The sequence below is a fragment of the Cariama cristata genome, unplaced genomic scaffold (genome assembly GCF_000690535.1).
Source record: "Cariama cristata isolate BGI_N322 unplaced genomic scaffold, ASM69053v1 scaffold5164, whole genome shotgun sequence".
In the NCBI taxonomy this organism is placed as follows: domain Eukaryota; kingdom Metazoa; phylum Chordata; class Aves; order Cariamiformes; family Cariamidae; genus Cariama; species Cariama cristata.
The window spans coordinates 35,951-49,403 of NW_009611116.1; the positions used below are offsets into that span (position 1 = coordinate 35,951).

General features: G+C 37.2%; 1 protein-coding gene across 1 annotated transcript in view; it reads right to left on the minus strand.

Annotated features, from left to right (window-relative positions):
• Positions 1-13,453, minus strand: part of LOC104160060 (actin-binding LIM protein 2-like) — a gene marked incomplete at its 3' end in the record, with an annotated part of 101,621 nt that overhangs the window by 29,356 nt on the left and 58,812 nt on the right. The window contains exons 8-10 of the mRNA XM_009698118.1: positions 12,821-12,879; positions 8,721-8,798; positions 3,921-4,067 (exon numbers count right to left, since the gene is read on the minus strand). Of these exons, the coding sequence (XP_009696420.1) occupies positions 3,921-4,067; positions 8,721-8,798; positions 12,821-12,879 (284 nt within the window). The remainder of the gene's footprint in view (positions 1-3,920; positions 4,068-8,720; positions 8,799-12,820; positions 12,880-13,453) is intronic.

Sequence of the window (13,453 nt, forward strand, 5' to 3'; positions counted from 1 at the left end):
CTTAACAGTAAAAGCATTACTGAGTGAATTAGATGTGGAAATGACTTTTTGTAAACTAGCTATAAAGCAAATTCAAATTTCTTGTTTCTTTTAAGACAAGCAAGAATTGGCTTGAGTTAACTTCAAATTAGAACAACTCAGTGCAACCTCCAAATACTCCAAAAAATGCTTCCCTTCTCGTATTCCAGTAGGAGTGAGCGAAGACATGCTATACCATAGCAGGTGTTAGTCACTTGTCAGGAATACTGGGACATCTTTGGGCATCTGTGTGACTCCCATTGGATCATTCATCATTTAAACACACAGGAGATTCTACTTAGCCCTGTGATCATCTCCCAGATTTCTATCAGGACAACTTAATTATATCCATCCATTCAACTTTAGATGAATTTGGCTTCTCTGGTATTATCCTTGACTCTACAGAGATGTACAATGTTCTCTCATCATCAGTTTTTCTCCTCTGGTTCAGGTGTGCTCCATCCCTTCCACCGCACCCTAGACTCACTGACTGCATTTTCAAAAATGGAAAATCAGTTCTGTAGAGTGGTGAGTAGCATTATTGCTTTAATATCCATTTCAGAAGAAATTATACAAAAAACAGAGAACAACTGATGCCTTCTCAAGCATTCACTGTTCTGCAAGTATTCTGCCACCAACTCCTCTATGCCTAGTTCGAGATATTTACTTAACTGGTTTGAGATGATCCCAAAGTAGCTACATTATTTAACACCCACTCTAACCCTTGCAAAGAGTTACAAGCAGTATAGCAACATCTCTAGAAAGTCTTGTGATGATATTTAAATACCATATGAGTGTTAGCTAATGGTCAATGGATGTGTCCAATTGTGTGATACAGTGGAATTTTCCTCTAATAAAAATCTCTGCAACAAAACTGGTGGCAAGTTTGCAGATGATGATGCCTGAGCACCTGATCATAGACTCTTTAGAGAAAAACAGCAAGCATGGCAAAGCTGGATAACATGGGATTATTCAAGTAACACAAATCATGGTGGCACCAACCTCCATACCAGTGTCACTTTTGGAATTTAATAGGATTAACAGTTTGAAAACTGGTAGTGAATTTAAAGGAAATTATTATAATCTTCCAAAACACCAAGATTTCATATTGATTGTTTTAGACCTCACCTTTTGTGTACTTTGTATCTCTGCAAGGAACAGTCAATCAAGTTAATGAAATCCAATTACTAAATAAAGCACGTTTTTATTTTTAAAGTATCAACTAAATTACATCTCTATTAGTTAACTTCTCTGTTTAACCACTGCTTATAGTGACAGTTTATGATTTACAATCCTTAATGGAAATTTGAAAATCTCCATTATTACCATAATTGGGCAATACATAAAACTGGGATAATGAAGGAATTAGCCAGGCCTGTGATACGCAATTGAGTTAATATCTGGGAAACTATGTGAAATGCTGTCACTGCTTCCAAGGTGATGTTTCTGGAAACAATGACTGGCTTTGATCATTAATGCACATCAAAATACACAAACCTAGAAGTTCAGGTATGTGCAAATGATTTAAACAGTATGTGTGCACAAACAGTATAAGTAGTTTAACTATTTGTGGAATAAAAAAAATAAAAGAAAAAAAGAAAAGAAAGCTATGCCAAGAGTTAATTCAAGTCAGCTCACGCTGGTAGCTTTAAATGTAAACATAAATCGTATTTCCCAATGCAATTTATTTCATAGAGCTTGAAGAAGTGACCACCACACAACCTTTATTTTGGAAAGCAGAAACATGGACAACAGTGGAGAAAGATGCATACAGATGACAATCCAGAAGCAGAGCACATATTCAACACAAGTAACACTGTGAAAAACATAAATTATAAAACCCCATGCACTGTAGAGGCAGGAGGCAAACCCCACATTTCAGACGCTGCTGGTTATCAGTATGACCATGTTTATGCATCACAAAATGGGTCAGAACAGGAGAACAAAGGCATTGGGGATTACCTCAGTAGTTGTTGGAGAGAGCAACTGAGGTGACTGCAAACAGCAACACACAATACATTAGTGATACAAATTCATGCATGATGTTACTTGTGAGAAGAACTAGTCTTAAAATATATATATCCATGTATAATACATGATACAGTTAGTAGAAACACCTGTCAATTAAGTTAGGGCAATTTTTAAATTAGTTTTTAAGTAAATAAGGAATAAGATATAAATAATTTCATATGAAGCTTTTGTTGATTTCTCTACTACAAAATCCTGGGGTCTGCTGAGGCCAGTCCTGTGCCATAGAGTGCTGCTGGTGGGGAAACTCCCATTTAAAGCAACTGCCTGAAACTACACACAAGCCTTAGTTAAATCTGCATTAAAGGACCTCCAAAATCTGGACTAGAACTTTGTTGTTCACAGCTGACTGTTTCAGGGGAAAGCAAAATATCTGTACTATATAATTTTTAATTAAACATCATGTAATTTGACAATTTGCTGTTCATTCATTTTCCTTTCAAAATTAAATGCTATGTTTTGTTAGTTGAGCAAATCTACTGAAACTATTGCAGCTGCAGGTAGTAGCCAGGATGCTGAAATTTGGAAGACAGGATTCTGGTTTTTACCCCTGGCAACATCAAGGATATAAATATTTGGCGCACCATGAAAATGTGCACGTTGTATTGTGAGCACAGTGCAAAATCACCTCGGAGTGGGAGCAATGACCAAGTCCTCACAGGAGCTGGGCAGAAAATTGCAGTCCATGCACCTCCGCCAAGCCTAGATGTAAACTGGCAGTTGAGGAGGGCCACAAACATTATCAGCACCCACGAATTTTGACACAGAAAGGAAGTGTTCATACTCCATAGGTTAAGGGCTAGGCAGCAGCTTTCAGTTTTATGAAATCAGAAACCTAAATACTATTTAAACCCTTTACCAGATACAATCTTAATTCTTTTAGGATGCATTATAATGGAGCTACTGTGGTTCAGCACTGTACAGAGAGTGTTTGCAAGAGAGTCTGCAAAACATAACATATGTACTGTACTTCACCTGAGAGTAGTACTGAGACTTCAGTGGTACTGATTAAGTGTAAAAGGTGTAAGTGATAGCAGGACTAGGGATATTATAAATAGTATGGATATTATTTATAGCATTTATTTCTACCAATTCACTTACACCTATAGAGAACAAAGTAGACTTCCATTCTAGACTGTAGATATACTAGGTATATTAGCAAGACATAGAAGAGGTTTGATTTGTAAAAATGTATCTAAAATTATTAAAGAAATCAGAAATTCAAAAGAAAGGTAGATATGGTTAGGGAAAAAAAGCTAACTTGCATGACAGGAGTTATATACAAATGTGCTTCACAAAAAACAGAATTAGTAAGATCATGTTAAATTAGATTTCATTAGCACAAACTGCATAATATTAGGTCTGCATATGAGTAGGCTGAAATGCATGCATGACATGAGGATGAACTTTAGTAAAGGACAGTTGAAAGAAATTTGTACATATGAAAGTGATACCATTGTTGTGTTACCAAAATAACATGGTACACTTTAAAAAAAAAAAAAAATCATGAAAGATATTTGGCTTCGCTTCTGATTTTGGCATTACAGTTAGCAATGGCTTCCATTTCCTATTGCATGCACAGAAAACCATATGTTAATTACATGTCATCTGTTTAAAAAATGATCACAGAAAGCAATTCTTTAATTTCCACAAACTAAAAAGTGAAATTAACATCTCGCTTGTTTTCTGGAAAGCTTTGTGAATGAATGGATGACATGACTCAATTAACTGAAGTTATAAAAGTTAGTTTTTTTTTTTTTTTTTTTTTTTTTTTAAATAATTATGCACATGTTTAAGAGTGTTCAGCAACATGTTTAATGATGCACATAAAATCTCAAATTCATAGTGGAAAAAAAATACCCATGTTTCAGTACCTCCCCGTAACTATGCCTGTCATCTGAAGAGTAACTGATATATGGAGAATAGGAGATCATATCTGGGCGGTCAATGTTATAGATGGCTTTATTTTTAGGAAGAGCAGCCAAATCCCTGTAGTCAAGAATTTCATCTCCAAGCTTTGCCTAAGAAAAGGAGGAAAGAAAGTAGTGAGAATAAGAAAGAACATGATCAGGATGCAATCAGAAAAGGACAGACAAGTGTAGGTAGAAAAGCCATCGTCATAAAATAAACCACTTTTTCTGACTGTGCACATTTAAATCTGTTATATTTACTGCACAATGCTAAATATTATTGCTGTTTTTATATATTGGTGCTTTCCACTTTTCTTTGTCACTCACATTTGGCTAATAGGAGTAGCATGGCATCATTCCAGTTCCCTCGGTTATATCCCGCTTACTGCTAGCTGCACAGAGACACATGGTGGACAGATATTGTAGTCTTTTTCAGGCAAGACACTCTTCATTTTAAAGTGGTTTCGGTGTGCAGGGTTCCCCTACCATAAGCAGCAGTGAATAATCAAACACGTATTTCTGACATATACTCTCCAGATGCTGAAAAACATTAGTCAGATCTTTAATTTCTCCCATTCAGCTGTGTCCCACAGCTTCACCTCCTTTCCTGACTATGTCTAAGTAGCCCTTAATTATAGGTCACAAACCAGCAGATGATGGATTTGCACCATGGTGGATTATTTGGAAGATTGCAGATGCCACTTAAGTAAAGTTCAAATCCTTTCATGAGACTCACACAGCCAACAGAGGGAAAGGGCTGTGTTGCTCCCCATTCTCCTCTTACTATTCTCATTCCAAAAGTATAATTATCAAAATGCCACATTTGCACAGAATATCCAGAGGATAATGGTAACTTGCAACAGAACTGTATCCAGCACGTACTGTCTTGTAGATATGACAACAAGTTGGCCACATTGAGAGTGGAGAAACGGGCAGCATAATTGTCCCATTCCCAGTTCAGGCTTTGCAGAATGCTGGCAACAAAATGATGAGTGAATCTTGCTATTCTCTGAAAATCTCAGTATGATCAGCTATAAAACTGTAATAATGTTTTCCACATGCAAAAATATGAAAGGATCCAGGATTTATGTGTGCAGTGATTATAATTTTTCTTAGTATGAGCTAAGAAAAGTTCAATAGATTTTCCAGGGAAGTTTTCTATTAGGTTCATCATACAGGAAAAAATTAATGTGACAACTTTCAGTTATCCCTTTTTCTAAAGCAATGTATGAATCCGTGCGAACATAAGCAACACAGAAAGGAGAAAGATTCCTCTTAACTAAGAAAATGGAACAAATCTGCTGTAACCATCACATATTCTCATCCTCAAAACTAATGAAAAAATGTGTTTTAATTAAAGATGTGATTCTTCAGCAATCTACAGATCTTGCCTTCCTTGCAGCTACTTTAAGAAGCTAAAGAGCAATGAAATAAGTCCTTAATGAAAATAAATTCCTCCCTACCGAGAAGCCAGTGGCAAGCTCCAATTGTAGAGACAGGTCATGTAAAGGTAAGGAGGAGTTTGTCCATCAGGCCTGTTCCAGGAAGACTTTGGGCAGCATTGTTACCTACAAGGAAGGCCAAGGAGGCTGTGACACTTTCTTTTTTAATGTATCCAGGGTTGTGGAGATTATTTTAGTGAACCCAAAGAAGTTCAGAATTGGGAATATTTAAATGTGAATTATAGTAATTTTAGCCCCTATCTCTCCATGCAGATGTGCAACTTGAGATCCTCCCACTAGACTTCAGAACTGTCAGGAGTAAAACTTAATCTAGTTATAGCATTCCTTTCAGTTTAAATATCAAAATGTAAGCAAATTTGGATGAAAAAACACCTTAGAGATACAGTTGCTTTCTGAACACTCAATTATACAAACATTCAGCCTACATTGTTTTTTATTTGTTTCACCTACTTTCAAATACGTGAGTAGAATTGAAATATGCTAGGGAAGGCTCAAATTACAGCTAAGAGGCTTTAAGCCATTTCTTCAATAATCTGGTATTTTGGATACTGTTAAAACCATGCTCTAAGTTTAGAGTATCCATTTCATTTGGAATATGTAATTTTACAATTGTATAATTGCAAATATGATCTGTATAAAAATATAATGTGATTTCTATTCCTAGTATGAGAACATAGAACACAGCTATGTAACTTAACCTAAACCTTTCAGTTGGATATATTAGGTTAGAGCATCTAATTCTCTCTTCACAAAATTTAGCTAAGTACAAAGACAGACTTTTATTTAAGCCTCATTTAATGGAATAATTTATCAACTAATTTTTAAGTGGTACTTAGGGACTCTGAGGGGATGTTAGCACTAGGGTAATTTCAGTCTGGATATAATGAAGCCATCACTAAAGATCATGAAAAGATGCCCATTCACTTCAAAGGGCATTGGCCTATGACCTCTCTCAGTACAAGAAGACACCAAAGTCTGACATCAACAGATGAAAAAAAGGTGGTATGGCTTTAGTAAACCATCTGTATGAATCACATTCAGGTTTAGTCAAAACACGCTTTCTTCATCTTTTCCTAGCTGACCACTCAACCATGACCCAGAAACACGTCTCCCATGAGATGACACGTTGTTCAGAATGATTGCATTGCTCTGACTTGATACCTTTGAAAGTATGAGCACCACAAATTCACGATTCCTAAACTTTAACCATTTTCTCTAAATTCTCTTTTGTCCACCATGATCCTTCACAGAGCTAACCAGTTGTTAAGGTACAGTTTTACTATTGGTTTTAATGGTCTGAATCCATACTAGTGTTGAAAGCAACTGTCCTGTATGCACCTTCTCACTCTGCTCTGCCTTCTATGTTAGCATTACAAGACATGTAGACGGCCAGGTCTTTTTTTTGCCTCTTTGGTTGGCTGGAGATTTTTCCTGGGTTATTTTTAAGCTGAATCTGGTCTCAAATCTGACTGATCATACCTCTGTGTACCCACTATTACTAGCATCAAAGAGGAGGTGGGAAGATACAGTCAGAGAGGGACAGGGCTACATGTGGGTCAGATCTTCCTTTCAGTGGCAGCATGAATTAGGTTTGGTAAAACCGATCATGAAAGCACCCAAGACAAATCTTGAGCAGGTCTGCATGTCATAACACTCCTGTAACAGAAAACATGCAAAAGATAGCCAAAGAATGATCTTGATAATATAGAAGTCCAGTAACATGTTTTTAATTCTTTTTACTTTCCTGTTCGTGAAAGCCAAAATAGGATTTAATCAATCTCACAGCTTTGACAATTAAGCAGTCAGAGATAAGACAGATATAGCAAGAACTTGCATGCCTCTGGGGAATCTTTCTTCTTAATTGACTCATATTTGCTAGACAACTTTATTCTTTCACAGTCCCAGCTTCCTCTAAAGTATATTACATTCACAAACATTAGAGTTGTGAGCAGATTTAATGATATCCTTTATTAAAAAAACAAACAGAAAAAGAGAATGGAGGTTTGTCCTTTACTTAACACGCTGTGAAGCCTGTTTAAAGCTGTAATCACAAACATCAAGAAAAACAGTAACATCCAACAGTTAGATAAATGTCACTATAATCACATAAATCTTAGAAGAATGCTCATGCTTATAAAAACAATGAAGTGGTGCATGGCTAGAGAGAGAGAGAGAGACCGTCTGGCCAAAGAAAGTGTTTACATGATCATAGGCTCCTAGCACAATGAATTGTCTTCACAGGAGTTGAGGCAATGACATTTTTTTACTGGGAATACACCACTGGTATCCACCAGCATGGAGCTCTACTGGAAGGAGAGCTCAGAAACACCGATGAGCATTTAGATAAGGTACAGTTCCTCCACTTCTAGTTCAATCTTACTCAGATAAAGGGGATATTGCGTTCAAAATAACTTTTACTTGAAGAAAAAAGCCAAGTTTGGCTCCCAGGTACTCTTTTGCTTGTCTCAATGTAGCAGATAAAAGCCCTTAACCTCTCTTGCAGCCAATCACATCTCCAGTAATTTCCTCTGCATATGGTCCTATCTGATGAGAACAACCTGCCCACCTGAGGGATACTTGGACAGGACAAAGAATAGCCCTGGGAATACTGCAGTTGTCCAAGAGATGTTTGTATGGATCATGCCACACTTGGAAATTTTTTACCTATTAGTAGTATCCTTGAGAATCTGGCCATGAACATTAGCTACAGCAATTATGACAAGCAAGGTACAGCTGGACTGAAAGAAAAAAATACTCAGCATAAGGTTTTCTCATATTTTTATTTTAAATTCTCTCTATGAGCTTTCCAGAGCTAGCACTTCTTAAACCATAAACACATCAAATGTCCTCTGAGGTTAGGGACTGACATTTGTCAAGGCCCAAGTCCTGCAATCACATGCACGAGTGTTTTCATAAGCAATCAGATGCAGGCTCAAGAGCTCGATTTAGACAAGTTGCATTCAAATCTAAGCTTGTAATCTACCTGTGAGCTGTACTGTTTACTTAAACTTTTCTCTTTAGAAAGCACTGCGGTATTTTGCATGCTTTGGTATAAGCCAGCTCTAGTTGTAAAGTAAGCGCTATAAATACACCACAAAAAATAACAGGAAACTGCCAGACTTCTGTTATGGAAAATGCACTATTTGAACACTTTAAACATGACAAAGTAAATTCCATTTTAGAGGAATCACCAACTGCAGTGGTTTCGAGATGAAAACTTTCCACACAAAGTGCGAAACTGTAGGAGGAAGCACAGGGTTTTCCCCATCCCACAGAACGAATTTCACCATGAAATACTCACATAGATCACACGGCTTGGGGAGCCTGATGTACTTGAAGCAGGTACAGAAATAATACTCTCAGAGGAAGTCCTCGTTTCCTATGGCAGGGGAAGAGAAGTGAAACAGGTAAGAAAGAGAGTAGAGGGAGAGAAAATGTAACTATTAATTCAAAAAGAGTGTGCAAGACATTTCATTACATTTAACTTTTACCACTCAAAAATGGCATATTACAGCGAGTTCAAAACAAACAGACACACCAAGGAGTTAAAAACAAAAGAACATTTTTAGTCAATCAAATTAACCTTCTGAAAATGCAAAAATTATTTTACATATGACTTACTTTTCCCCTCTCTTTAGAACAAAATGGCCTGGGGCACTTCTGGGCTGCCAGGACAGCCTTTGGGCACTATTAGGGACAGGTCAAGTTACAAGATGATACAGAGGCAGCATTTTTACTCCAAAGTTACACCATCAAAAACAATCTACATTGCTTCTGGAACGTGTCACACTATGGTGCCACTCACTCATAGCAAACAGCACGACATCCTGCAGAGCATCCTGAATCAGACACCCAAAGGGTTAGCTTCCCCTTCTCTGATCATAAGACTATCAGATTAATTTTAATACTCAACTGCTTTTGCTGTTTTCAATCACTCTGGCATTCAGAGTGATTCAGACTTTTATTGCTTTCTTTTTAGTATATTCCTTTATGATGAAAAATATAATTACGTTTAAATAACAAAGGGTTGTGAGGCACAATGATACTAACCATGAGTGAACAGACCTGACATTCATAATCGAGGTTTAAACAAATTGTACTACGAAATCATGGGTTTATACCCTCTTTTACCCAGATATGTTAATTCTGGGTAAACATTCTTTCCCATCTATGGAAAAACCTGTCCCTGATTGCAAAAAGTACCTATTTTTCCGTGTGTTTAGAAGGACCATCATTTACTATCTCACCAAACACTGACACTTCTTACCTGGAGGTTACAACTGTTTAAATCCTTAAAAGGATTTTAGCACTATTAAGCTGTCAGGTCAAGGTAGCATCCTTGCTACTACCACAGTCTTTATCTGAAGTATTTACTAGCTTTTAGAAGTAATACGTGAATATATCTGTACTGTACTGTGTTAGTACAGCACACAAACTAAATTATCACAACTGCACTTCCACTGACCTTCTTTAGCCCAAACAGTCCTATGGCTTCTCTGAGACAATTACGTAGAGATATTTATCCATGTAAAAAAGATTCAGTTTAATTGTTTTGGCATGTCTGACTGGGATTTTGGAATTTTCTCTCTCTTGTTTTCAGTTGTCTCACACTGAGGCTCTGTACACACTCAGAAGGTCCAAGGGGATAAGCATGGAAATAGAGTAATATCTGAGAAATACTTGTGGCTGCCGTTGAGATGATCATTGAACACAGACAGGGTAATTGCACTGTTCTTCTGCATAGTTAAAGCACATTGCCATTTTCCAGAACTTGTATAAATGACACGAAAGTGTCATCAATGCACTGATGCTATGTGCAAACCATACTTCTCTTTCACGATGACCCTACAGGAGGCTCAATGTGGTAGAGAAAAAAATCTGAAGAAAACTGCACTATTCCAATGTTTTAAACCCTGTTAAAGTCAAATGACAGTTTTGAATTAACCTCAGGATTCCCTAGATAAAGCTTCAGAGCTTCTTTTTGTGTCATGTGCATCAGTGGAGTGTGTTTTAAGATCACACAGTGCAGCATGACCTTAAAATGCATAACATACCTGTCTGAATATATTTAATAACACTTAACAAATTCCTGGAGTTTTTTCTTGGGCCTTCCTCAACTTAGAGGTGCCGTCTTGTTCTTAAGAAGAATTACAATTCATTAAAATTTCTAACTTTTGCAATCAACGTGTAGAGTCTCATCTTTCTAAGGTACTTCTACAGATTGCTTCTATGCTTCCTTATTCTATTCAGTTACTCCCACAAATTTTCCTGTTTCTCCTCCTGGTGATTAAAACCTGCTCATTCCATATCTCACACATGCTGTTTATTGTCTGCACAATCCATTACCCCTTTTAGCATGCCCAGTCCACATCTGCTGCACGTAATCTCCTAGCTCTGGCAATAAAAACTCGCGTCTCAGTTGACTCCACTGCCTCTGTTCAGTTCTTTTCTCCATACTATGCATTTTTATTCTTCCTCCACCTACCTCTTTTTCCTTTATGCCTTTTGATAGTCCTTATTCTTTCTTTCGCTACTTTGATTTCTTCTGTCTTTCCAGCTTCATCCCTTCTGCTTACGATCTCACTCTCCCATCATTTTTCTTTCTGCTGTCACTCTATTTCACAACTTCTTTTTCCCTTCCACTTCATCTCCAAAGTTTTGGAGTATGCTGCCACTTACTCCTTCTGCCTTTGTTACCTACTTTAATTACATGCTGTGCATGTATCTATACAAATATACACAAAGTTGACTTTTAAAAACAACAAACTGCAAAGGTTAACCAGAAAATTTCTCAACTAGTGTACCCCATTCCCAAATTTACATGTTATGTTGAAAAGTCCGTTACTATCCTCTTTGAAACAGCATCCTTTCTTCTTGGTTTGTTTTTTCAATAATGATTGTAAAGACCAAAAAAAGAGGAAAAACCCAACGAAAAGGAAAAATTACCAGACTTGGGAAAATTCTTTGAGCTCCATTCTGAGTTTTTTCCCTATTCAGGTAAAACTCCCACTGACTTTCAGATACAGATGTCGTCTTCTCTGCTGGGGAAGCGGCAAACTCCCAGTGCCCAGGAGAGATGTGTTATAAAGGAGTCGGGCTTTACACGGTATCTTACGAGTACACTTTGCCTTTGTGAGGAAAAGGTTGCCAAGTAGGAACCCAGTACAACCTTGTCTGCTGTCTTTCTTTGAAGGAGAGTAAAAAAACCCCAAAACCAAACCCCACTACTTTTTCAATAAATTACATGGGGTTTTAGCCTTGTAATTTCAGTTACTCAGCCAGAATAAAATTCTTAGGAAGCCTGAAATACAGCTTAATAGTATTAGGCTGAATCAGCAGCTCTTATTAAAGTATTTTGACAACTTTAAATATACATGTATTAAACAATACATTTTATATTGAAAAGCTACTTATTTGATGTTCAGAGCTCACCATGAAGAATACCAGAGTAATCGCTTCCCAAACATATGGGTACAAAAAATACAGTCAAGATCCTTCAGGGTACAGCCCAAACCAATTTTTTTTCAAAACTGTAATTTAGTCAAAGTTGCACTTGCTAACACCAGATTCATAAACACTCTTTTTATAGCTGCTGCCTACTGTTCTGACTTGTCCCATGTGCCTTCCATCCAAGCCTTGATGAATCAAACAGAGCTTTTTCAAACAAGGATACCAAGGGTACCACTTGGAGCATGAGAGAACATCAGAACTGAAAAACCCCATACTCAGCCTCCACATTAAATGAGATAGTACTATCTCAGTCTCACCACTTCAGAGGGATCATTTCCCCAGCTACAGATTAATTCTTCATTTCCTAGGGGCAGATTATTCATCTGCTAACCTTGTAATTATTAAAGTTGCCAGAACTCCCTCCTTTTCCCCTTGCACACAGACAGATGCACAAATCATTCAACTTAAGGAGGTACTTAAAGCCAGAGATTGAATTAAGTTGGGGATGGCTTGCCAACATTTTACAAACAAATAATAAAAAAGGAATTCCAAGGAGAGATTTTTTTGTAAGAACAAATAAAGTGAAAGTCCTCTGATCTTTTAAGTGCAGAGCCACATAAAAAGAGAAGAGGTCGTGCACTGATCACATCATAATCAGACAGAAGTTAAAAATTAACTTTTTTTTTCTTATTTATATTTTCACATTTTTCCTTATTCAGCTTATAGCTTAGGTCAGCATTCTGCTCAAGTTGTAGCTTTAATCACTAAGTAAAAGCAGAATATTTATATTACATTATTACATTACATTAACCTACTAGATTTCTGTCATTTAAAATTTAAAATTACAGTAGTGAAAAAATTCCAAATCCTTCCCTCCATGCTCGCTGCAAAAAAGGGATAGAGAATAATATGACAATAGAATAACACTGTGTAAAAATACAGTCTTTTTACCTTGTTTTTTTCTTCAGCCTTTGCAGCCTGTCTACAAACTGGATGCCAAATGGATGTACCTGGAAAGTAAATTTAAAGTTCTGCTTCATTCAGCTCCCCAATAAGAACCTTAAAAAGTTTAAAATAATAACTTTATTAAACCTTCCTATAAGACACAGCAGACTGACTGCTACCACTGCAGTCACTACTTCATGGATGCTTTCAAAGCTAAAACTGACAACTTCTCAGTATCTGTAAGCCTGACCACACACATTTTAAAGACTAGACGTGCTTCAGAAAGCTACATGCACTTCAATATATGAGATCAACATCAAAACCTGAGTCCTAAGAAGTGTGAAGCTAAGCAGCTCCTCCAGCCCAACCTCCTGCTCAGAGCAGGTCCCATTACAGCAGGCAGCTCAGGGCTGCGCCTAGTTGGGTTCTGTGCATCTCCAAGGAGGGAGATTCCACAGCATCTCTCAGCAACCTGTTCCACTCTTATGGTAATTTTTTTCCCCCTATATGTAGTCGGAATTTCCTGCACTGTTATTATACCTGTTCTTGTAATAGTCTGGCCCAGGTCAAACTAAGTAGCACACTGTGATGGGATGGAATAGCATTGTGGCATCTAACACTGGCTGAAAATCCAGTCTG